Raw genomic sequence first — 25,685 nt, forward strand, 5'->3', positions numbered from 1 at the left:
TAAATACTTTATATTTAAAATTTAACATTTCTGCCATCAACCGGGAAAGGCATCCAGATAGGTAGGGATCTCAAAACAAACCACTGAATGGTTTAATACAAGACACAAAACCACAATGTAAAAATACTCGCCTAAAGAAAACAGATAACCAAAACTTCGTCAAACCAGCCCCCCACCCCTACTCGTTACCTCCACCTCCCCTTTCCCTCACTTGGGGGAGGAGCGAGCTTTAATTCTTGATTGATGTTTGTGCTTGGCCTTGAGTTTAGTGTACTGGAGCTGCATCAGCTCTGGGTTAATTTCTGTATGTGCTCTGTAAGTACTTCCCTTGCGCAGTCGGTTTTCTTCCTTGGGGCATTCGGGAAAACACGTCCATCAGGGGGCTTCCTCACTTGTGGTGGTCCTTGCCCTTAGGGTAGGCCAGGGGTCTTGGGCTTTCCAATTTGCCCTTGGTTAGGGGGGTGTCTTTTGCTGGCACTGGCATTACGGGCACTGCCAGCTCTTCAGCTAGTGATGGCATGCCTACATTTCTCCCAGGCTACTTATTTGTTGCTGTTGGGTCAAGGGAGGTTTTATGCTTCACTCCTTGTTTGCCGGCACTTTGTTGCTTCTGCTGGGGGAGTTCTGCATTTTTCCTTAAGTGTGCTAGGGTGTGTTCAGTGGAACTTCCTTGCTACCCTCTGGGCTTTCCAGTGGTTTCTTGTGGTCTGGTTGCCTGGACCAACAGGGTTTACCAGCATAGGTGGCCCCCAATGCCTGGGCTTCCTGTAAGGTTCATTCACCCTACAGGCCCTGGAGAACCCCCGCAGGCTCGATTATACAATGGATACCTTTTCCAAGCCTGCTCTTGCCCTGTGCGAATTTGAGGGTTGTTCATCACCCGTGTCTCGAGGCTGCTTGTTGGGTCGGTGATACCTACAAGTTGGTGTATACCTACAAGATGCACAGTCGGTGAAACGGGACTGTGCGGATCTTCGGGCCATTCTGGACTAGTCTCATTTGATCTGGTTGATTCCTTGCACCCCTTCTTTCGATTGATTGTATTGTCCCAGGTCCGGCGCATTCTCAAGCTGGGTGTTTGGATGCTTTCCCTGGACCTCAAGGACACTAATTGGCATGTCCCTGTTCATCTAGGGTTCATGGATTGGTTAGGTTTCATTATGGGGCAACAGGCATACTACTTTTAAGCTCTTTCGTTTGGGCCAAATCTGACAACTTGCATTTTTACGCATCGGACACGAGTCATGGTAGCCTGTCTTCATGTGCTTGGTTTTAGGGTCTTGGCCTACCTCAACGACTGGTTGGTGTGGGCTCCCAGCCAGTCTGCTCGTCTGCTAGCCAGGTATCTGGTTCTTTCTCTGCTCACTAATTTAGATTCCTGGTGAGCTAGAGGAAGTCCCAGGATGGGCCTAGTTTGAGATTCTCAGATGGCATCGCTTTTCCTTTAAACTGTGGCCTTGCTCCAGCTGCAGCCTTGCTGTCAGCTGCTGCTGAAAGGGACCTGGGTGACTCAGCAGTTGCTCAAGCAGCTGTGCGGGAGTCTAAATTTTGCCCTTATGGTTTACCCGTTGGGCAGGGTTTGGCTCCAGAGGCTGTTCTGGTATCTTTCGAGCAGCCTCTTTTGCTACTCTCGCAATTGCTGGGTTCAGCCCCTTGTGTCCTTTTGCCAGTTGGTATGTCACCGGCTTCCTCTAAGGGTTTTTTGTGGTTCGGTGGCATGGCACCTTCCTCCTCCCTCGCCCGATGTTATCACGGATGCCTCGGCAGTAGGCTGGGACTTTGTGACCAGTGCTCATCAGTCTGGCCTAGATTGTTGGCAGCCGTTCCTTTGTTGGGTACATTGGGGAATTTTGCGGCAGTGACCAGTGCTGCAGTAGGTTCAGATTCCTCAGGGCTCAATGATCTGACTCCATTCAAACTGTTCCCCTGTGGTTCATTGTCTCAACTGGGATAGGGGGAGGTCTCTTCAGTCCGTTCTTCATTGGAACTGGTCTCTTCTGCTGAAATCTTGGGGTTTGGCTTTGCGCTGTTCACATTCAGGGAGTGTCCAGTGTCCTGGATGACGGTCTGTCTTGTTTCATTTTCCTTTCCAGAGTGAACCGTTGATGAAGATTCCTTTCTTTGGCTTTGCCAGATGGACAGGCACCCGGATGTGAACCTCTTCTTCTCGGCTTGGTCTCGGTGTCTGCCTCTTTGTGGCGCTGTTCTCTGACTGCGAGGCCTTGCAGTTGACACTTTTCAGCAGGACTGGTTGAAGTGGGTTTGACCCCTTTACCTCTTTTTCCCCAGTCCAGCTGTTGTTCTAGGTTCTGGCACGTCTGAAGTCTTAAAGGAGGAGTGTGCTTCTTCCTTGGTGGCCGGCTCAGCCTTGTTGTCAGGCGCTGCTTTCACGGTGTCTGGGCCCCAGGTGGTTTTACGTGGCTCCGCCTTTATCAGAAGCTTCGGACAAGTGACATACCTCACTGGTTTGGCCTTCTCTTCCACCTTACACATTTGAACTCTCTATAGCATATTTCTGGGGGGAGCCCCGTCGGGTTCCCGGAGCTATCCAGGCTGAATGGATATGTATAACTTTCTGGCATTAGTCAATGCGTGGAGTTCTTGCCTACCGGGGACCACGAGCCAGAACCTGGCCCCCCCTAGAGAGGCACGAGGTGCAATGGCCTATAGAGACCCCCCTTATGATTGGGAGCATTCTATGTCTGCCATCGACCAGGACAGGCACCCAGAAAGGTAGGCGCCCCAAAACAAACCCCTATTCTGGTAAACTATTGTGACCGAAGACCGAACAGGTGGACAGAACTTCCCAAACGAAAATTAGCCCTCATGACGTCATCATGTCGCCGCGCCGCCGTCTGCGCAACCCCCCCCCACTCCCCGGGAGGGGGAAGGGGGGAGTCCCAGACCCCACCGTCGGCGACCCAACCATCAGTTCTCAGGCTGATGGGATCTGGTGCGGTCGTGCCTCTGGCTCCTGTTTGCAGTTGCAGTTCTGTTCCTGGTGGTGTGAGCTGTCCCTTCCGGTGGTGTGTGGGCCAGGAGTATTATTCCACGGTGCTCGGGCTGCATGCGCCTAGGGTTATCTTCCCTAGGTGCCCTGTAAGTACTGCCCTTGGGGCTTAGGGCTACCTTCCCTGGGTCGTCTTGGGGTCTACCTCCGCTGTGCCGTGTACTGCTCGGTACCTGGCCACCCTTGGGGTCAGCTGGGTTTTTTTCTTGCCCTTGTTTGTCTCTGGGTAGGGGGTAATTTTCGTCACTGGTAGGGGCGCGGGGTACTGCACAGCTAGTTTTCACCATTAACAGCGGCCAGCTCTGCCTGGGTACGTTGTCCTCTTGCGGGGTTTTTCTTTTGTTTTTGCCTGGTGGGGGGGTCTGCCTGTTTGGTCCCCATCGCTGTTCTTGGGGTTTGTCTCCAGATTGTCTACTTGGTGGTACTCCCCGCTTGGCCCCCGTGAGTGTACACGTCCCGGGGGTTCAGCTATAGCAGTTTGTAGGTAGTTTTGGGTGCCAGTTCGCAGTACTCTGCCTGGGCTTCCCTTAGCGTGTTAGACTGTCCTCTCTTTTCGTTGGAGGCTTGGCACACGTTCTGTCGGTCCCGCGCGCTTGAGTGGCGAGAGGTTTCCTTGGCGTTGCAGGTTTTCTTGGGGGGCGCTTTCGAGCATCTGAATGCTTGTTTGTTCGCCCCTGCCCTTCCGCGGGATGTTGGTGTCATGCAGCTTCATGTGCAGGTTCCTTCCCTCTCAGCTGCCTTGTTTGCGGAGGATTTGCGGACTCGTGGCCTGCTTGCTTCGACTGTGCGTTTCTTTTCCCTCCTTGAGCTATCCTTGGATTGGCTCGAGTTGGATGTGGGAGCGCTTGGGGCCGCTGCTGGGTCTGGTGCGCTGCTCTCGGCTGTGCGGGCGTCGTCTGCTTTGTTGAAGCTCTTCGCGCCCATCCTGCGTGATGCGATTTCGCGGTTCTATGCTTCTCGCCTCGCGTGCCGTCAGGCAGTGCTGGCTTCCTCCTTGGAGTTCGTCTGGGCCCTGGCTCTTCGTTTGTCCTCGCCCTTTTGTCCATTGCTGTTTGCGGGGTCTGCTGTGGGGCAGTATCTGCAGGCGGCCTCGGTCAGTTGTCGGCCTATGTCGGACTTGTTGTTGCTCCGGGGGGCTCGTGGGGGGCCTTCCTGGAAGGGTTGTGCCAAGGCTCGGGGGTCTTTTCGTCGGGGTAGGACTTTGGTGCCAGATTCTGGGCTGGTGGCGCCTTCGGTTCTGGCTGTTGCTGGACAGAGTGGGCTCCGTCCTGTTCGCCGCCTTGGTTCTCGCAAGGCGCGTCGGCCCTTTCGCGGTTCGCCCCCATTGACGGGGCGATGTGGGGGCAGCTCTCCCTGTTTGCCCACGCCTGGTCCCATGATTCATGGGCTTTTCGGGTCGTTTCACGCAGCCTGGTGGTCGTGGTGGCGTTGGGTGGCTCTTCCTACCTCGGGGGGTTCGGGGCTTGCGGGGCAGGCCTCTTCTCCTGCGCTCTGTCGGGTCATCTCGGAGTGGGTTCGCTTGGGCATGGTCGAAATGACGTCGTCCCTCAGGTGGGTTTCCCGCCTGTTTCCGGTTCCGAAACGGGACTGCGCGGACCTCCGGTTCATTCTGGACTTGTCCCGTCTGAACCCGTGGGTTTTGTGCCCCTCCTTTCAAATGACTATGCTGTCCCAGGTCCGTCTTCTCTTGGAGAGGGGCGCTTGGATGGTGTCCCTGGATCTCAAGGATGCGTATTGGCACGTCCCGGTTCATCCGGAGTTCAGGGACTGGCTCGGATTTGTTGTGGGGTGTCAAGGTTACCGCTTTTGTTGTCTTCCCTTCGGGTTGATTCTGGCACCTCGCATTTTCACACGCCTTACTTGGGTCGTGGTGGCCCGCCTGCGTCTGCTAGGTGTTCGGGTGCTGGCCTATCTCGACGACTGGCTGGTTTGGGCTCCCAGCCAGTCTGCGTGTCTGCTCGCCAGGGATTTGGTTCTTTCCCAGCTCGCCAGGTTCGGGTTCTTGGTGAAGTGGAGGAAGTCCCATCTGGTTCCCTCTCAGGTTCGGTCTTAGCTGGGTCTGGTTTGGGACGCTCATGCTGCTTCCTTGTCTCTTCCTCCGGCAGCTCTCTTGCGCCTGCGATCCCGCCTTCGCCCATTTCTGAGAGGTTCCCGGGTCACAAGGCGGTTGCTCGAGAGTTTGTGCGGGAGCCTGAACTTTGCCATGATGGTCTACCTGCCGGGTCGGGTGTGGCTTTGTCGGCTGTTCTGGTTCCTTCGGGGCCGGCCCTTCCGCCTCTCTCGCAATCGTTGGGTTTGACCTCCGGGGGCTTTGCGTCGGTTGCTGCGTCGCCGGCTTCCTCTTCGGGGTTCAATGCCTTGGCGCCTTCCCGTGCCCTCGCTCGATGTATACACGGACGCGTCGTCTCTTGGCTGGGGTTTTGTGACCAGTGCTCACAAGGCCGGCCAGGGGCGGTGGGTTCCATCTTTCCGTCGGGCTCACAGCACGGTGCAAGAGTTCGCGGCAGTGTGGATGTCGCTCCGGAGGATTCGAGTCGCTCGCGGGTCGACGATCCGGCTCCATTCGGACTGCTCCCCGGTGGTTCATTGTTTGAACCGAAGGGGTTCGATGTGATCCTTGGCTCTTTGGGGCTGGTCGCTTCGGGTGACTCGTCTGCTGAGTTCTCGGGGTTTGGCTCTCCTGGCGGTTCATGTCCGGGGGGTGTCCAACGTCCTGGCGGACGGCCTGTCACGGTTCCATCCCCTGTCCTCGGAGTGGACGATCAATGCCGACTCCTTCCGTTGGCTGTGCCGGATGTTCGGGACTCCAGACATGGATCTCTTCGTGTCGGCGTGGTTGAGGCGTCTCCCAGTTTATGTGGCGCCTTTTCCCGACTGCGAAGCCGTCGGGGTCGACACCTTCAGGCTGGACTGGGCGAGGTGGGGTTACCTGTACCTCTTTCCCCCGGTTCCGCTGTTGCTCCAGGTCCTGACTCGCTTGGAGACTTACCAGGGTCGTGTTGTCCTTCTGGCCCCTTGGTGGCCGGCCCAGCCTTGGTTTCAGGCGCTGCTTGCTCGGTGTCCGTACCCGAGGGTCTTCCCGCGGCTCCGCCTCTTTCAGCAGATCGGTCTGGCCCTGTACGAGGCTGGTTCCATCTTCTCCTCGAGTCTTCGCGTCTGGTGTTTTTGACTCGGGTTTATCATTCGTTGTATGGTGCGCAGGTGGCTTCATTGTTGGTCTCCCACCTGCGTGCTTCATCTCAGCGGCAGTATGAGGTTTCCTGGCGGTCCTTCCAGTTTTTCCTATCACTGCGTCGGTGTTCTTCGGTCTCTGATAGGGTTGTTCTGTCCTTTCTCTCTTGGCTGTTTCAGGACCGTCATCTTATGCTGAATACTGTCGCTTCGTATCGTGCGGCGTTGGCGGAGCCGCTTCAGCTTGCTTTCGGGGTTGATGTTACTTCCGTCCCGTTTCACAAGTTATCTCGGGCGTTGTTTCACCTCCAGCCTGCTCATGCGCCGCTTGAGCCGTCTTGGTCTTTGGACCGCGTCCTCTCGTTTCTCTCTCTGCCCAGGTTTGTGGTGGCCCCTTCTGTTTGGGATTGTTTTTCCAAGGCTCTTTTCCTGTTGGCATTGGCCTCCGGGGGTCGGGTTGGCGAGCTTCATGCTCTCCTCCGGCGCTGGGGTTTCTGCTCTTTTGGTCCTGGTGGTCGTTTTGTTCGTTTGCAGCCGTCTCCCTCTTTTCTGGCGAAGAATGAGACGGTTGCGTTCCGGAGGGGGCCGTGGGTTGTTGATGCTTGGTTGGTCAGGCCGGGGGTGCATCATGTGTTGCGTCTGGTTGCGGCTCTCCGCCGTTATTTGCGCGCCACGGTTTCTGTTGCCGGGGATGCGCTCTGGGTTGATCCGGTTTCCCTTCTTCCCTGTTCCCGTGCTCGGGTCTCTCAGGTTGTCCGCAGGGTTATTAAGTGTCGCCAGCCTGCGGTTTTTCCCCGGGCCCACGACGCTCGTAAGTTTGCTGCTTTGGCGGCTGTCTTTGGCAACATGTCTTGGGTTGACATTCAGGCCCGGGGTTTTTGAAGATCGAACAGGGTCCTGGCCGCTCGCTACCTGGTGAATGTTCCTGGGCCTTGTCGGGCCTGCGTTGCTTTGGGTCGGCGGTTGCAGCCAGTTGTCTCGACTTCGCGTTGAGGAGTGAGGACGGACCAGAAATCCAGCGTTGAATGTAATGAAACACCATTTTCTGGGTGAGTCCCGGAGGCTCCCCGGCATCCCTCCCTCCCTCTGGTCGGCGGTGCTTTTCGCGTTTTTGACATCCAGCCTAAGAACTAATGGTTGGGTCGCCGACGGTGGGGTCTGGGGCTCCCACCTTCCCCCTCCCAGGGAGGGGGGGGGGTTGCACAGACATGATGACGTCATGAGGGCTAATTTTCGTTTGGGGAGTTCTGTCCACCTGTTCGGTCTTCGGTCGCAATAGTTTACCAGAATAGGGGTTTGTTTTGGGGCGCCTACCTTTCTGGGTGCCTGTCCTGGTCGATGGCAGACATAGAATGCTCCCAATCATAAGGGGGGTCTCTATAGGCCATTGCTCCTTGTGCCTCTCTAGGGGGGGCCAGGTTCTGGCTCGTGGTCCCCGGTAGGCAAGAACTCCATGCATTGACTGATGCCAGAAAGTTGTACATATCCATTCAGCCTGAATAGCTCCGGGGAGCCTCCGGGACTCACCCAGAAAATGGCGTTTCATTACATACAACGCTGGATTTTTTGCCATTTGGATGGTGGTCAGGTGTCTGGTTTAATGGTGTCCCACCTGTGGTGGGACAACCACAGGGGGTTTCAGCAACAGTATGAGGTCTTTCTAGTTGGAGCCCCTTCGGCTCCCCCGGAGCTATCCAGGCTGATAGGGATATAATAGACTTTGGCATCAGTCAATGTCAATGGAATTCTAGGCCTACAGGGGACGACAAACCAGAACCTGGCCCCCTCAGAGAGGCAAAAGGAGCAATGGCCTATAGAAATGCACATGGGGTTATGAAATGCTATGTCTGCCATCGACTGGGTCAGACACCCAGAAAGGTAAGCATCCCAAAACAAACCCCTATTCTGGTTGAAACTACAGTGGGGCCTCGACTTACGATTTTAATCCGTTCCCAGAGACGGGTCGTAAGTCGAAACAAATTTTCCCACAAGAAATAATGGGAAATGAATTGATCCATTCCACACCCCCCAAAAAATATTAACTTAAAAATATATTTTATTCTGAATACAATTTTTTTTCTCTAACTACAATAGAGTACATGTGTTTATCTTACCTTTATCGAGGACTCTGTTAGCATATGGAAGATGGTGAGGAGGGGAGAGGAGGAGAGGTGTTACTGTTTGGAAGGGGAGTCCCCTTCCATTATACCATCAGGCACTGATGATTTCTCTGGGGTACAATCTCTCCTACATTTTCTCTTTTCTCCCTGTTTTTCCGTTGTCTGTGGGTAGTTAGCTTCAGGAAGCCATGGGGCTCTCCACAGAAATCCAGCATTAAATCTAATAAAAAAACAATTTCTGGGTGAGCCTCAGATGCTCCCTGACACCCTACCTGTCTACGGTTGGCGGATTTTCATCGTTCCAGAACCGACTGGTACTAGCCCGGCTGACCCAGGTCGGCTTTCCTCTCATGCCAACGAAGGGGGAAGTGGAGCTAACTAGTGGGGGGGCTGGTTTAATGAAGTTTTGGTTATTTGTTTTCTTATCAGGGAAGATATTTTGATATTTTAAAGGTGTTGGTTACATTTTTTAACCATTCAGTAGTCTGTTTTGATCGCCTACTGATCGGGGTGCTTCCCTGGTCAATGATAAGATGATACATTTTAAACGTAAAGTGCTCATGAGCCATTGCTCCCTATGCCTTTTTCAGGGGGGTGCGGGGGTACTGGGTCGTGGTCCTTGGTAGGCAAGAAAAACTTTGCAACTTATGACTCTAAATAGTATGCCCCTTAATCAGTTAGCTAGCTTCAAGGAGCCTCCTGGGTTCATCCAGAAATTGGTTTCATTACATTCCATGCTGGTTTTATTTAATACATTACTAATATTATTGTCATAGTATCATTTTTCATAATAATTAGTAGGCCTACTCTTCTTTCACCTACTTATTGTCAAGTTTTATTTAATTTATTTCCATTCACAATTTACCTATGCTATTTATATCAGATAGTCTTTAGGATTGTCAGAGAGTTTATTTAGCAGATATTTGGTCTTTTCTCAGATATTGATAGGTTGCTATAGCTTGTTCTGTGTGATATTTCAGAAATGATTGATTGAACCTATCTATGGTATAGAGTATCTATAATTTTACTCTTAAGATTTTAAAGTAAGTACTGTTTATTTAATCATAAATATTTTCATTGCCTTTTTTAGGAGCTGGAAGAATTTTGCTTCCGTTTCGCACTCAATCACATGACAGAAGTTGCACAGACAGAGGCATTTATGGCCCTTGATGAATTAACTGTAAAGAACTTCATCCAGCGAGCAGCTCAACATGGAGCGTTTAAGTACTGATATTCTAGCTACTTGTTGATGAGAATCTCGCAACAGCAGCAGCAGCCACGGCATGATCACCACTCCTAACTTTGTAAAGAGTTAAGTTGTAGCATTTGTTGCATCAAGGGTCAGGATTGTATTGGTCAAGGATATTAATGGGTCAGGTGATGGCCATTGTATTAATTTGGAATATGTGATGACAGATCTTCAGAGAAGATAAAGTACAATAGCCAAGGTATGTGGTTAGTTTAAAGAATATTACACAAATAACTGGGACTTGTAATCTGTTTTACAAAATAATTCTGAATTGATGTGGATCATTAGTTTTGTTATACAATTTTTAGCAGCTTCATGTTTATTTAATAACCAAAATTCCTTATACGGTTATGATGAAACACAACTTTTATCAAAGGCTTTAAAAATTGTAGTATACAAGAACTAATAACACTGTTCTAAACCTGTCAGTTTTCAAAAGCAATACTTTTCTAAAAGAGAAGAAAGCTTGTAAACTTTAAGAAGAACTCTGAATTGTATTTTTAGACTTGTATACATGTAACTGAAACTAATAATTGAAATGAATATATAATCACACACACACACACACACACACACACACACCTCATTGGAGCGAAACGTCTAAATGGGAATAGAAATGAAGAAGAAAGGAATTCTTTTTTCCACAAAGTGTAAGGGACTGGGAAGCTTGTGAAATGGTACATGAAGATAAAGCAATAAAATCATTAAAGGAAGGGGGGTGTAAAGAACAAAGGGAAAGGGAACATATTCCTGAAAATAGTATATACCAACATAGATGGAGTGAGATAAAAAATATTGGAGTTGAAGAATATAATTCAGCTCAAAGTCCCAGATATTGTCGCATTAACAGAGACGAAACTTGAAGAAAATATTTTAAATGAGGTCGTATTCCCAAGGGGCTACTCAGTTTAGAGACGTGACAAGAAAATTAGGAAAGGGGGAGGAGTGGCTGTGCTGGTGAAAGAACACCTGAAAGTAAGAGAGTTAATATTTGAAAACCCTCGAGATATTGACTTAATGGTGTTGCAGGTCTGGAATCAAGACAAGCTGATAATTTTAAATACCTACAGCCCACCAGCAAGCAACACATGGACAAAAGAAGAACTGGATGACAAACGTAAGGGCCTCATAATGGTCATGAGAGAGATTATAATAAGAGCTGACAAAGATAAATCCCGATTGCTGGTACTGGGGGACTTCAACTTTAAGGCAACAGACTGGGAGGCCTACGAGGCAAGAACAGAGGACATTTGGACAGGCAGATTTGTAAACCTTATCTTGGAGACATTCATGTATCAACACGTCAAGCAGGCCACAAGAATGAGGGAAGGGGATGTTCCGTCGGTACTGGATCTAATATTCACCAGGAAAGAAGGAGGTATTTGACATCCAGAACCTTCCTCCCTTGGGAGAGTGTGATCACATCCTCTTGGACATTAAATATGCTATGCGATATAATCTAGTAAATAATAGGGACAGTGAAACAGTTGTTAAACTCGATTTCAAGAGAGGATGCTATGGGGAACTAAGAAATTTTTTTCTTACGTATAATTGGACAGACTAGTTGCTAGGCAAGGAAGTAATTGAGATGTATGCCAACTATTGTGAAATATACGATGAAGGCACACAAACATTCATACCAAAACAGACATGCAGACCTAGGAAATAGGGTTGGTTCAACAGAAATTGAGAGAGGGCCAGAGATCAAAACACACAAGCAGGGAATCATTAAAGAAAGAGGCCAAACCCCCAAACATACCAGTGATACAAAGATGCAAGAAACAACTACATGTCAGTAAGAGAGGCAGAGAGGAACTTCGAGAACGGTATAGCAGACTAATGTAAATCAGATCCTTTCGTATAAATTCATGAAGAGCAAGCTGTAGGTAAAGGATAATATTCAGAAGTTGAAAATGGGGGACAGATACATGGAAAATTAAAAGGAAATGTGTGAAACATTAAACGAAAAGTTCCAAAGTGTGATTGTATAAAATAAGATCTTCAGAAAACCAGACACAATAAGAATTCCAGAGAACAGCATAGAGCACATAGAGGTGTCTAGAGACAAAGTGAAAAAGTGCTCAAGGAGCTAAGTAAGAACAAAGCAGTTGGCCCAGATGGAGTTTCACCATGGGTTCTGAGAGAATGTGCACCTGCGCTCAGCATTCCACTTCAGCTGATTTTTCAGACATCCCTGTGTACAGGAGTCGTAGCAGATGTGTGAAAAAAAGCTAACGTAGTTCTAATCTACAGAAGTGGCAGCAGGAAAGACCCCTCAATTATAGACCTGTATCATTGTCAAGTGCAGTAGTCAAAATATTGGAAAAAATAATTAAAACTAAATGGGTAGAACACCTAGAGAGAAATGATATAATATCATCAGACAGACAGTATGGACAGTAAATTCGATACACAGTATCTGAAAGATCCTGTGTATCGAATTTACTCAGTTTCTATGATTGAGCCACAGAGATTTTACAGGAAAGAGATGGTTGGGTTGACTGCATCTATCTGGACCTAAAAAAGGCTTTCTACAGAGTTCCACATAAGAGGTTGTTCTGGAAACTGGAAAATATTGGAGGGGTGACAGGTAAGCTTCTAACATGGATGAAAAATTTTCAGACTGATAGAAAAATGAGGGCAGTAATTAAAGGGAATGTATCGGACTGGAGAAATGTCACAAGTGGAGTACCACAGGGTTCAGTTCTTACACCAGTGATGTTTATTGTCTACATAAATGATCTACCAGTTGGTATACAGAATTATATGAACATGTTTGCTGATGATGCTAAGATAATAGGAAGGATAAGAAACTTAGATGATTGTCATGCCCTTCAAGGTGACCTGGACAAAATAAGTATATGGAGCACCACTTGGCAAATGGAATTTAATGTGAATAAATGCCATGTTATGGAATGTGGAATAGGAGAACATAGACCCTACACAACCTATAAATTATGTGAGAAATCTTTAAAGAATTCTGATAAAGAAAGAGATCTAGGGGTGGCTGTAGATAAAAAACTATCACCTGAGGACCCCATAAAGAATGTTGTGCGAGGAGCCTATGCCACGCTTTCTAGCTTCAGAAATGCTTTTAAATACATGGATGGCAAAATACTAAAGAAATTGTTCTCGACTTTTGTTAGGCCACAGCTAGAATATGCAGCGGTTGTGTGGTGTCCATATCTTAAGAAGCACATCAACAAACTGGAAAAAGGTGCAAAGACATATTACTAAGTGGCTCCCAGAACTCAAGGGCAAGAGCTACAAGGAGAGGTTAGAGGTATTAAATATGCCAAAACTAGAAGATAGAAGAAAAAGAGGTGATATGATCACTACGTACAAAATAGTAACAGGAATTGATGAAATCGATAGGGAAGATTTCCTGAGACCTGGAACTTCAAGAACAAGAGGCCATAGATTTAAACTAACTAAGCAAAGCTGCCGCGGAAATATAAGAAAATTCACTTTCGCAAACAGAGTGGTAGACGGTTGGAACAAGTTAAGTGAGAAGGTGGTGGAAGCCAAAACCGTCAATAGCTTCAAAGCGTTATATGACAAAGAGTGCTGGTTAGACACAACACCACAAGCGTAGCTCTCATCCTGTAACTACACTTAGATAATTTCGCTTAGGTAATTACTAATATCTCACAATTGAGTTGGGGTGGTCAAAACCATCAGTAGTTTCAAAGCGTTATACCCCCTTCCCATCCGGCTTGTTGGCACCGTGAGGGGGCTTGGTGGTCGGCTGCCGGAGTGTGATGCTCCATGGGACAGTCCTCTGTCCTTTTGTGGCCTTATGCTCCTGCTGCTGTCTTCTCCAATACTGCTGGATCGCTTTTCCTTTTCCTAATGTTTCGTTTTTCTCCCCTCTTCTGCTATCTGCTTGTTTCCTGCCGACCTTTTCTTGTTTTGGTTATTCTTTTGGATTTCTTCCATTTTGACGCCCGGGTGCTTGATGAGGCATACTCTTGCACCCGTAGAACTGTAGTACCCAATGTCGAGAGCGAGGGGGAACCTTTTATTGTCAATCCTCCTTTCGTCACTGAACCCGATCTCGACGGACTGACAGTTCTTAAGGTGGCGTTTGTGGGGTATATACTCACGACGCACCCTTAGGGGACCCCGGCATGATCGGCGATAGCTTCTTGTTAAGTGTCCTGCCTCTAATTGTGGCTCCATGGTGGGTATGAGGGGCACATTCGTGAATGAATGTTTTTCTATTTGTCCTTATGTCTAATTCTGTTCCTCTTCTACCTTCTCAGGCTCGTGGGGTGGGCGACCAAGCCCCTGTGTCGGACCATGTTGGAAGACCGGGCTCTGTAACCCCCGCTGAATTGGGCCCCGACCTTGCTCCTCCTTTGACCCTCCTGACTACTTCCCTCGGCTCCCCTCCCTCTGTGGTTGGGTCGAGCCCCAAGCCCCCAGTGGTGACCACCTTGTCCCCTGGCACGGCTCAGTCTCTAATTGTGCCTACTGCGCCTTTTAACCCCCCTCTCTCTCTGGGGGTTCTCAACGCCGTCCTCGACACGTCCGCACTCGCTCGATTCCTTCCCGTACTGATGGGTATCAAACTTTGTTTGATCCCGCTTCGTGGGCCAAATAATTTGATCTCCTCCCTCTTGATTCTGCGCCTCCTGACGATTTTTCCCTCCATAGGCACCTCGTTGATTCTGTAGATGCCTCTGTTACTTTCCGCCCCACCCGTCTTGGTACACGTGTCATTGCTGCTGCTCGGTTGAATGCCAGTGTTGGCACAATTCTCCTCCCAACCCATGTTGCTACCGGTATTCGGAATCTCCAGACAACCACGAAGATATTTGTCATATCCTCGATGCCCAGGGCCATTCTGTCCTCCAGGAAGACTCGTTTACTGGTCCCCCTCGTGGTCGTCGCTGTCAACCCCTTCGGGTTGTGAAAATTACCTTTGATGGTAGGACCCTTCCGCCCTCTTTGTCATTCTTGCTGATGCCAGGTGCTTCGTCCAGGAGTACATTCCCTCTCCTCGGCTCTGTAAAAAGTGCTGGAGGTTTTGGCATGGTGCCCTCCGCTGCTCTGGGAATCTCTCTCTCTGTCCTTTGTGTTGGGGCGAAGGTCACTCTAAGTCAGAGTGCACTTCTCCCCAGGCTCACCTCCTCAATTGCGTTGAGGCCCACCTTACCTTCTGCCATGCATGTATACATTACAAGCTTGGGGCAGCCATCCTCAGCTTGAAGCACCGGGAGCATTTGTCTTATCCTGAGGCGAGGCGCCAAGTTCGCCGTCTCCCACCTTATGCCAATGTCTCTTATGCTCGCATGTTGTGCTCTTCCTCTCCTCGTCCTTCCCACCTTCCTCAGACTCAACCGTTTCCACGCCTTGAACACTGACATGCCCACCACCCCCTCCAATGTTCCTTTGAGTTCTGTTCCAAAGAGTCCCCCTCCTGGTCCTCTGTCTGGGGTTCCCTTCTTTCTGCCCAGTCTGTCATGTCTCCTGTGTCTTCTTCCTCGTCTCCCTCCGATCCTCCTTCCCATCCTTCTCCTCTGTTTATTGGCTCTCCACGCTGCCTGTCAGTACGTGCTGATGTCCATCGCTCTCCCAACGGCCGTCGTGTATGCTCTCGTTCTGCTTCTCCTGTTGAGACACTAAAATCTGTTGCCCAGTACGTATTTGCTGGGATACCTGTCTCTCTGTGTCAGAAGCGAAAGCCTGACTCCTCTCCTTCATCCTCCCCGGCGGGTAAAAAGGCTTCGATTTCTTCCTTGCCCCCTACCTCTGACTCTTTCGCTTCGTCCCCTCCCGTTTCGGTGGTTACACCCCATGTTCCTGCTATGGAGGTCTCTTTGGCCCTCGCTTCCCTCCCGGTTGGTGCCCTTACTGAGGTGCATTCCCTGGTTTCTGCCCCCTCCTGTTGCTGTCCCTGACCCTCGGTTATCCCCCCCCCCCTTCCTCCTCCGGACCCTACTCATCCGCCCCTGGTCGGTCCTCTAGCTCCCTTCCCTCCTTCTTTACTCAGTTTACCCATGCCCCCCTAACCCTGACTTTGCTGACCCTGACCCTGATCCTGTGCTTCTTTAACGTGCTGTGTTCCTTTTTCACCTTTGTTTCTTCTTCATTCTCTGTTGCTGTCCTTTCTCTTCTCGTCGATATCTATTCTTCAATGGAACGTTCGTGGTTATTACGCCAATTTCCTTGAACTCCAACTTCTGATTTCGCAGTTTTCGCCCATTTGTGTCTGTCTCCAGGAGCCGATGCTTGGTGCTTGCCTCGTTGCTTTCGTTGCTATTCCTTTCTCTCCCCCCCCCCCCAACTGTTGCTAGGGTTCCTAACTCTTCTGTTCTTTTGATTCATTCTGATGTTCCCTTTGTCCTCTTACTTTTTCCTTCGCCTCTCCATTGTTCTGCTGCTCGTATCTTTGTGAGGAAATAGTACACCGTTTGTTCCATTTGTCTCCCCCCGAATGTCCCGCTTTCTCTTCCCGATGTGAAACGCCTACTGGACTCCTTGCCGGAGCCTGTGCTCCTGCTAGGTGATTTCAATTGTCGTCATTTCCTTTGAGGTGATGTTCTGACGAACACCCAGGGTCGCCTTCTTGAGCCGTTCATCCTCTTTTCTTCCCGGTCTCTTCTGAATTCTGGTGAGCCCACGTATTTGAACTCTCGGACTCGCACCCTTTCCTGTCTTGATCTCTCTCTTTGCTCGTCTTCTCTTTACTTAGATTTCACGTGGCAGTTTCTTGATGACCTCCGTGGCTGTGACCATTTCCCCATCCTTGTTAAGTTTTTTCTCTTTTCACCCTTCCCTCTCCTTCCCTAGGTGGCAGTTTGCTAAGGCAGACTGGAACCTATTTACCCTCAGTGCTGCTTACTCTGACCTCTCCCTCGCTCTCTCCTCCTTTTTCATAACACCGTCTTCGACACTGCCCTCCACTCTATTCCTCGCTCTTCCTCTCAGGGACCACGGAAGTGCGTTCCCTGGTGGAATGCAGACTGCTCGGGCTGTCCACTGTAAATGTGCAGCCTGGAAGAGACACCGCCGCTGGCAGACCGGCGATTCTTTTCTTTTATTTCAAAAGGCGAGTGCAGTGGCCCGTAGGGCCATCCGTATAGCTAAACATGAATGTTGTGGGTCTTATGTCTCCACCATTACGTCCGAAACTCCTCTGCCACAGATCTGGAAGTGTATCCGCAAGATAGTGGGTAAGTTCGCTCCCAATGTCTCACCGGTCCTTCACCTCCGTGGTACTCTTGTGGCGGACCCGTTGCAGATCGCTCCCGAACTGGGTTCCCGCTTTTCTTCTGTTAACTCTGGTTTTCATCTTCCCCAATCTTTCTTTCTTCGTAAACCTGTCCTTGAATCTCGTCCTTTAGATTTCTGCACTCATCTTCGACTTCCTATAACGATCCCTTCTCTCTCTCGGAACTTCGGTCTGCCCTGGCCCTCTGCGGTTCTACGGCGGCGGGCTCTGATGGAATTTATTATGAGATGCTTCACCATCTCTCTCTGTGCACGTTTCGGTATTTACTGAGTCTGTATAATCGGATCTGGGAGTCGTCGTCAGTCCCTGAGGACTGGCTCGATGCCATTGTCCTCCCTGTTCGCAAACCAGGGTCTCTGGGAACATCCCCTAAGAACTTTCGCCCTATTGCCCTCACAAGTTGTGTCTGCAAACTCTTTGAACGTATGGTTAATGTTCGTCTGATGTGGTTCCTGGAACACCATCACCTCCTCTCCCCTTCTCAATTTGGTTTCCGCAAGTGCCGCAGCACAACAGATGTCCTGGTGAACTTGGAGGTCTATATTCGTACTGCTTTTGCTGCGAAGACCTCTGTTGTTGCCGTCCTTTTTGACCTGTAAAAGACACCACTTGGCGATATCATATTCTATCCCAACTTCATTCTTTTGGCCTTGTGGTCATCTCCCTCTCTTTCTCCGCAACTTCCTCTCTCGTCGTTCCTTTCGGGTGAGACTTGGTATCGCTCTCTCTGCCTCTTTTCAGTAATACGAAGGTGTGCCCCAGGGTAGTGTTCTGAGCACTACTATTTTTTCTGGTTGCCCTCAATGGTCTTCTTTCCTCTCTTCTTTTAGGCATCTTTTCCGCTCTCTATGTTGACGATCTTACCCTTTGCTGTCAAGGTGAAGATTCGCCACTCCTTCAACGCCGGCTTCAACTTGCGATTGATGCCGTGTCGTCTTGGGTCACTGATCATGGCTTCAGGTTCTCTACGTCTAAGACTTGTGCTATGACTTTTATTCGGAAGCGTGTCATTCTTCGTCCTTCTTTGTTGCTTTATGGTCACCCCATTGTGTACAAGGATTCCGTAAAGCTTTTTGGGTTGATTTTTGACACTCGTTTGTCTTGGTCAGCCCATATGTCTTACCTCCGTGTTGAATGCTCTAAGGGTCTTACCCTCCTTCGGGTATTGTCTCATACTTCTTGAGCGGATAGGCGCGCACTCCTCGCTTTACATTCCTCTCTCATCCTGCCTAAGCTTGATTATGGTTGCCCTGCTTACTCGTCTGCTTCTCCTTCTACTCTTCACCATCTTGATGCTTTGCACCATACTGGGTTGCGCCTCAGTTCTGGTGACTTTTGTTCGACTCCCGACTCCTGTCCTCAAATTGTATGTTGACACTGGCTTCCTATCTCTCCGGGACCGCCGTGATCGCTACTGTCTTCACTATCTTGCGCGGTCCTTGCAACATTCTTCCTCTCGCCTCTGTCGTGCTTTAACTTTTGCCCCTCCTGCGGTTCCAGTTTCTCTTCACCACCTCCCTCTTTCTGTGCGGTTATCTCGCTTACAGGATTCTCTTTCCTTTCGTATTTCTAATGTTTCTCCTTGTGTTGTTCCTTCTTTGCCCTCCGTGGAGAGTCCCCCTTCCGCGGTTTTGTACTTCCTTGACCCGCATCACTAAAGCTTTTACCCCTCCTACGGTTCTAAAACACATTTTTCTTGAGCACTTTTCTTCTCACTCCCGCTCCGTTTCCGTCTCCACCGATGGGTCTAAGTCTGCGGACGGTGTAGGCTTCTCTGTTGTTTTTCCTGATTGCATTTATATGTGTCGCTTACCTCCGGAGACTAGCATCTTCACAGCAGAACTTTATGCTATTCTCTATGCTCTTTGTCCCTTGCTTTCTCGTTGTCAATCTTCCTTTGTAGTTGTTGTTGACTCTAGTAGTGCCCTCATGGCTCTTGGGTCCTTTAATCTGGTTCATCCAGTGGTTGTCAAGATCGAGCATTGGGTGTTTCTTGTTCACAGTAAATTTAAGTCGGTTGAGTTTTGCTGGGTTCCCAGCCAAATTGGTGTTTCTTTAAATGAGCGTGCGGATGCTGCCGCCAGGGAAGCTGTCCGCTCTTGTCCCATCTCTCATAAAGGTATTCCATATTCCGACTTTTACCCGGTTATTCATTCCTCCATCCTTGCCCATTGGCAGGCTTGTTGGTCTTCTGTTACTGGTAACAAACTGCATACTCTTAACACTTTCCCACACCGCAGAAGCCTGTGTAACTTTCCCCTCGTGTACCTACGCCTAGCGTTTCGGGGCGACCGCGCGGCGACACTTAAATGTTTATACTCTTTTCGGTCTGTTCACCTTAATTTTCCATATATGTATTTAATTTTGGTATCAATTTGTTCACAAGAGAATGCTCTAGAGGAATATATATATAAAATTTCACTAAAGCCGACGTGAGACCCTCGCCAAATAAAAAACTATGGCGATCGTTAGCCGTGAGTGCCAAACAGCGATGAAATGTTTATGCTCTTTTCAGGTTTGTCAACCCCAGAATTGTTCTACATCGTTAATTTTGGTATCACTGTGATCACAATACAATTCCCTACACAGACATATGAATATAAAGTACAAAACATGGGCACGCCCCACCCGCAAGACAGTGGGAAGTTGCCCGAGGGTTACCCACTACCGCACGCCCAACTGCATATCAGCTACACCCTACTGAAAAGTTCATACTCTGTTCATGTTTTTTACCTTAATTTTCGATGTATGTGTTTCATTTTGGTATCGATGTGTTCTCAATGAAATGTTCTAGAGGAACATATGTATAACATGTCACGAAAGCTAACGTGATTCCGGCCCCAAATAAAAAACTAAGTCATTTGTTAGCCGTGCACGCCAAATAGCGTGAACATGTTGCTACTCTTTTCAGGTTTATCAAGTCCAAACTTGTTCGACATCGTTCGTTTTTGTATCACTGTGATCGCAATAAAATTTCCTACAGAGACATATGCATACAAATTAGACAACACGGGCACGCCTCACCCGCAACGACCCCTAAAGTCGCCAAAGCCTTACCCGCTAGAGCACACTCATTACCACACCCGCTACACCCAATACACCAGACAAACACACACAGTTTGCTAACAGAAGTTTTTGTGCAACATTTTTCATTGTGGTATCAAATTATTCGCAATTTAATGCTCTAAATAGACAGACAAATATAAGCAATAACAACCTCAATATATATATAAGCAATACCAATAACAAAGTATAAAGTGGTAATATATTTATAAAAACTTGTACATTGTGTTTGTACTTACCTATGGAATGATGATGGTAGAACAATAAGTTGAGCATTTTGTGATCCACTCCACCTGCTTCAGGAAAATGTTCTTGAAGTTGCTCAACAGATGTTTCATAGGTGGAGTGAATGTGTGCAGAGGTGCTATTTTTTCGCCACCCAAAATGCCCTCTTGCGGTGGTATTTTGTGTAGCAGGGTGTCGCACACAGTGCAACTCCACATGTCTTGCACTCATACTTAGAATCCTTTCTTATTCCAGACTTGTAGCAAAGATGACACCTTCGACGTTTTCCGTCGAAGATGGCATGGCATGGTTTTCGACGATGGCATGGGTCAAATTCTTATTGAGACGATGTTCTGAATCCACAATACCAGGTGGCTTTTTCTTAGGACGAGGTCGACGACTGGTACTAGGAGCCACTTCAGGTTCTGAGTCAGATGAGGTGTCATCTGCTCGAGGTGTCGAAGGAAATAGAGGACGCCTCACACCAGATAGTCCCGGTTTGCCAACATTGCCACATATCAGCATTTATATCCGGAGCATGTGCGATGGGGTTATCTGTGTTGGGCCACTCATCATTTTCCCACCTCAACAAGGACCATATTGCTACCTCATGAAACTGGAGCAAGGTCATTTTTGTCTGATCACTACTGTAGGTCTTGTACAACACACATGCATTATGGAGAGCCATTTGCAGGAAATAAAAGGTAATTTTTTTGATCCACTTGTGACATTTTCGTGTGAACTTGTAATATTTTACCATCTGGTCAAAGTCATCAACACCTTTCATGTAGGTATTGTAGTCATATATTGCATTTGGTTTGTTTACAGTTACAAGGTTCACTGAAGTTGTTCCGTCACGTTTCCGCACTCTTTTCCTTCGTTCGACTTCCTGTGTGTCAGCATTGTGGCAGTTTGTGATTAGTGAGACCACTCGCTTGTCTTTCCACAGGATTATAAATGTATTATCCTTGCGGCTGAATATGGTTGTATCCACAGGAATTTTACCCTTTGCTTGCTGTTGCAGATGCTTGGGGGCACCACGCTATAATCTGATAGTTCCACACGTGTAAACACCATGTTGACGTAGCTGTTCTGTGAGGCTGACAGAGTTATAGTAGTTATCCATATACAGATGATAACCCTTGTACATTAGGGGCCGAATCAAGCCCATGACTGTCTCCACTGTTGTTTTACCAATTCTGGAATACACCTCGAAGTCATATATGTAGCCAGATGTTCCAGTGAAACTGTCTACAGATAGTGGAGTGTTGCCAGTACACCAGGCTATCCCTCATCCTCCTCCTCAGAATCCTCACTTTTCTCACTCTCCTCAACCGTTGACTCACCATCATCTGCCGTCTCTGTATCACTGTTGAAATCACTGACCTGTTCTTTCCCATCAATATCGGATAATTCTTCAATCAAACCTGGGATTTTTGTTGGTTTAAGTCGAACTCTGCGAAATTTACGGTAAAGCATACTTAGCTTATCCTCTTTGGTTGGTTTCTTTGTTTTTTTGGCGTTGAAGTGCTCTGTCCTTGACTCTGATCCATCGTGTAACGTATATAAAGTGTTGAAAGACACGGGAACTAATATCAATACCGATAATAGCCGAGATTTGCACAAGTTTGGGACTCGAGCGGGTGCTGTTCTGGTCACGAACGAGATAAACACAGCATTAGGCCCACCGCATGGCGTGATGACCCAGAATGCCATGCGGCATATGGAGGAGAGGGGTAAGACAATGGAGCTCATTTTGAAACCACAAAGAAGTTGATCGGGTGAAAATTGATTTTTTTTACAAATATTTTAATGGATGACGCAAGGATTGGCATCCGTTCACAATAGGGAGAAAAATGGATGATGACGCTCACGACATCGGTGTGGGAAAGTGTTAAATTAAGAGTTGTGTGTCCTCATGGCCGTCCGTTTCTCATCACCGTAACCGGCGATGGGAAATGGCTCTGGCGAGGTTGTGTATTGGCCATACTCTCTTAACTCATGGTCACTTGATGGAGCGCCGCCCTGCTCCTTATTGTCCAAATTGCATTGTCCCTCTTACAGTCATGCATATCCTTGTTGAATGTCCTGACTTCCGGAACGAGCGTGTGTCTTGTTTTCTGACTGTCCCCTTCGGTTGCTTGTCCCTCAATGGTATTCTTGGTGACTTAGATACTTTTGATATCATTCGCCTTATGCGTTTCTGTTCTTGAATTGGCATTCTTGGTGATATTTAGAGCCCTCTGATTATCCCGCACATTTGATGGTGCTACATAGCCTTCCTGGTTTGGTGCCTTCTTTTGATACTTACTTACTTACTTGTAAGTGTAGTTGGCCAAGTATATTAAAAGGATGAGTGCTAAGCTCGTGATATTCCATCTCCTCTACTCGGTAATCTTTTTCATGTACCTGTAGCTTTAAAGCCTTGAGTGATGTTGGTGTACACAACTCAATCATTTAATTTATTCATTATACTGTATATTATAATTAATATATACAGTATTACACACACTTTGCATGCATACTCATATACACATACACAAATGAGTGTGTTTTCCATTAAAAATTAGAACAAAAAAGTGAGGAAATTAAATTGCAGGGAATGGAAGAGGGAGGGGAGGGAGGGAGGGAGGGTGGGAGAGAGATTGACAAAATAGTTGAGAGGGAAAAGTAAAAGAATTTAGAGAGTGTGCAAGAATACTGTGGTCCGGATGCTGTTAAACACATCATATTGTGCAATATTTAAAACATTATTAAACTAAATTCAAATATTGTTATAATAGTCATAACATTTTCTTTTAAGGACTTATTTGCCTATTTAATTATTTTGTTCAGTTAATGTTGTCTGATTCTGTGAGTGGTTCAGACTGAAGTCATCAATTAGAATGTAATATTGGGTTAGATATTTTATAGATTGCAGGTAATGTATGTAGTAATAGCCATGTGTTTAATTCTTTAATTTGCTGTTATTTTAAAATTCAACATTTGATGATTTGGTTAAACCCTAAGCAGATAAATATTGCTTGCATTATATTTATTTAATGTACATATACACACTTGAACATTCCAACATTTTGTAGTAGGAAAGGTTTTCCAGCAACAGTATTCCACCAATACTAGATCTCGTAAACTTTAGGATTTTCCCACAACTGCTACAAGATACTCAGTCCGAGTTCATTTCAGTAGCTTCATCTTATCACATTTTACTTCTGCACCAGTCATATGTTCACACTATTTTCTATTTAATCCCTTGTACTGTACTGTATATATTTTCTGCGACTCCTGTATATAGAAGACTCCGACTTCTTCTTTATGTATATGTATGTATATTTTTATTTAATATTGTACTTATTTTCATGGCATTTTCAATATTCTTTTACAATTAGTGTGTGGTCTTATTTACCTGTAATGTGAAGTATCACGTCTTCCATATATAATATGATGAATTTGTGTGTAGATGAAAGTGAGTAATAACCAGTTGAGATAAACATGAGCTACAGTGAGCTGTTGCATTCAAAGTTTATATTGGTATAACATGTGGTCCCAAAAGTATACGCTCTACAGATAAGAGATCAAGATTCAGATTTTTTGTGAATTTTGTATGTTAATTCGAGATAAACATTGGTATTTTAATTAATGTACATGGGATAATAAGCACATACTGTACTGTCTTAGGCTAATAAATATAGGGAGGGAGGGGAGGGAATTGTCAGGGGAAAGTGCCAAGCCATTACGACTATATAGCAGTGGAAAGGGGTCAGGATAAGGATTTGGGATAGGATGGGGGGAAGGAATGGTGTCCACAACAACTTGGACGGTCGGGGATTGAACGCCGACCTGCATGAAGTGAGACCGTCGCTCTACTGTCCAGTCCAAGTGGTTGGGCTAATAAATATAGGATGGAGATGCATATGATGGTATCAACTAAAATGTTTCCACCATTTTAATATTAACATTATTTTTTTTTTTGTAAATTATAATGATAATATAAGTTATGCAAATTAACACTAAGAAGTGAGCATTTAACAGTGTATTTACCCATGTATAAAAATGATCTGTTATAGAGCAAATTGAATGTTTCTTGGAGTATACTCCAGCTCATTGTTTAATGCAGTCTCCTAGGGTAGTCATATGTGCAGAAAGATAAAGTCCCAGAGGTATGAAATTTAGGCCAAAAATATTGTGATGTACTTGTAGCTGTGTATGTTGAGATTCTTGTCAACAAGTAGGACATGGCTGACTGTAGCAGCAGTAGCAGTGTTGGATGGTACTGTACTGATATAAACAGTCAAATATTCTAAAGGTCTATCATTGGCTTTTTGGTTATGTTGTGAATGCTGATAAATACACGATGTGACCCACTGTATACTACTGATCTCTGGTTTGAGATAATGTGCTTGTGTGCATTTTGCATGAAAGCATTTGATAATTAGTCTTTCATGGTAGCCATTGAAGTAAGTTTGAAAAATAATAAACGAATTCATTATTTGAATTCATGTACTGATTTTATCAGTGATTTATGTCTTATCGATATAGAATGTAATGAGCAATTTTAAATACTGTAGCAACTTCATCACAGATAATATTAGCGATGCCAGGTGGCTTTAGATGGTTGTAGTGTAGATAACAATGTAATTGTAGGTAAACTTTTATCTGAAGGCATTTAGACAATTTCTGAATTAAAATTTGGTCTTCTGAAACACTGCTAATAATCATTTCATTCTTGTACAATATCCAATAATTGTTATTAAACAGAATAAATATTAATTTAGTTTTAATTACCCCTAATGGGTTGGTTCCATAACATGGTGAGGAGGCTCTTGTGTGCCACCTGTAAGTTGACAGGGTCGGCTGCTGTTCCCCCCCCCCCTCCTCTCCTGCCTGCTGTGGTGGTGCACAAGCAAAATACAATCCCCACCCCGCCCCCCGGTGTAAACAAAAAACTGTTTGCTCTGCTTTGCATGTAAATCTGTGCATTCCCTGTGTTCCTTCATCTGGTTGTTGAGGCTATCCTGTGGCGCCTGGGGGCTACACACAGTCAATTGGGGGACGGATTAAACCAGATTCATTATGGCCCACCTGAATCAATTGGCTCGTCTGGTTAGCTCACCTACCTGCTTGATGGAGTTCTGAGAGTTGTTCTCCCCAATCCTGGCCCGAGGCCAGACTTGACTTGTGAGAGTTTGGTTCAACAAGCTGTTGCTTGGAGTGGCCCACATATCCACCACAGCCCGGTTGGTCTGGCACTTCTTAAAGAAAACTATCTAGTTTTCTCTTGAAGATATCCACAGTTGTTCCAGCAATATTTCTTATACTCGCTGGGAGGATGTTGAACAATCTTGGACCTCTGATGTTTATACAGTATTTGATTATGCTTATGGCAATATAATATGTATATAGTTATAGAAATCAGATCAAGTGGGAATTGTTGGGTTGGTATCCCTATTGGTCCCTGGAATACCTACAATGGTGCTCCATGTATACGGTTCCTGTTACCCCGATGTTGCTCATGTGCATGTGCCTCCCCCTTAGACTGCTACCCTGCACCCCCACTCACCACACAGTTCTATTCTACTTTCTCTGGGGAGAGCCTCTTTGGCTCCCTGG

General features: G+C 47.1%; 1 protein-coding gene across 2 annotated transcripts in view; it reads left to right on the forward strand.

Annotated features, from left to right (window-relative positions):
* The window catches only part of LOC123757454 (RCC1 and BTB domain-containing protein 1), a 152,498-nt gene extending 127,653 nt beyond the window's left edge, over positions 1-24,845 (forward strand). The window contains exons 11-12 of one of the 2 annotated variants that reach the window (XR_006772748.2): positions 9,392-9,612; positions 20,334-24,845. Coding sequence is in view for 1 of the 2 variants with exons in the window: in XM_045741086.2 (XP_045597042.1) it covers positions 9,392-9,532 (141 nt within the window). In the remaining variant the exon portion in view is untranslated. Of the gene's footprint in view, positions 1-9,391 lie in introns of both variants that reach the window. The other variant, XM_045741086.2, reaches the window with a different exon arrangement.
* The last annotated feature ends 840 nt before the right edge of the window (positions 24,846-25,685 follow it).

This window comes from Procambarus clarkii, chromosome 22, assembly GCF_040958095.1.
Source record: "Procambarus clarkii isolate CNS0578487 chromosome 22, FALCON_Pclarkii_2.0, whole genome shotgun sequence".
Classification (NCBI taxonomy): domain Eukaryota; kingdom Metazoa; phylum Arthropoda; class Malacostraca; order Decapoda; family Cambaridae; genus Procambarus; species Procambarus clarkii.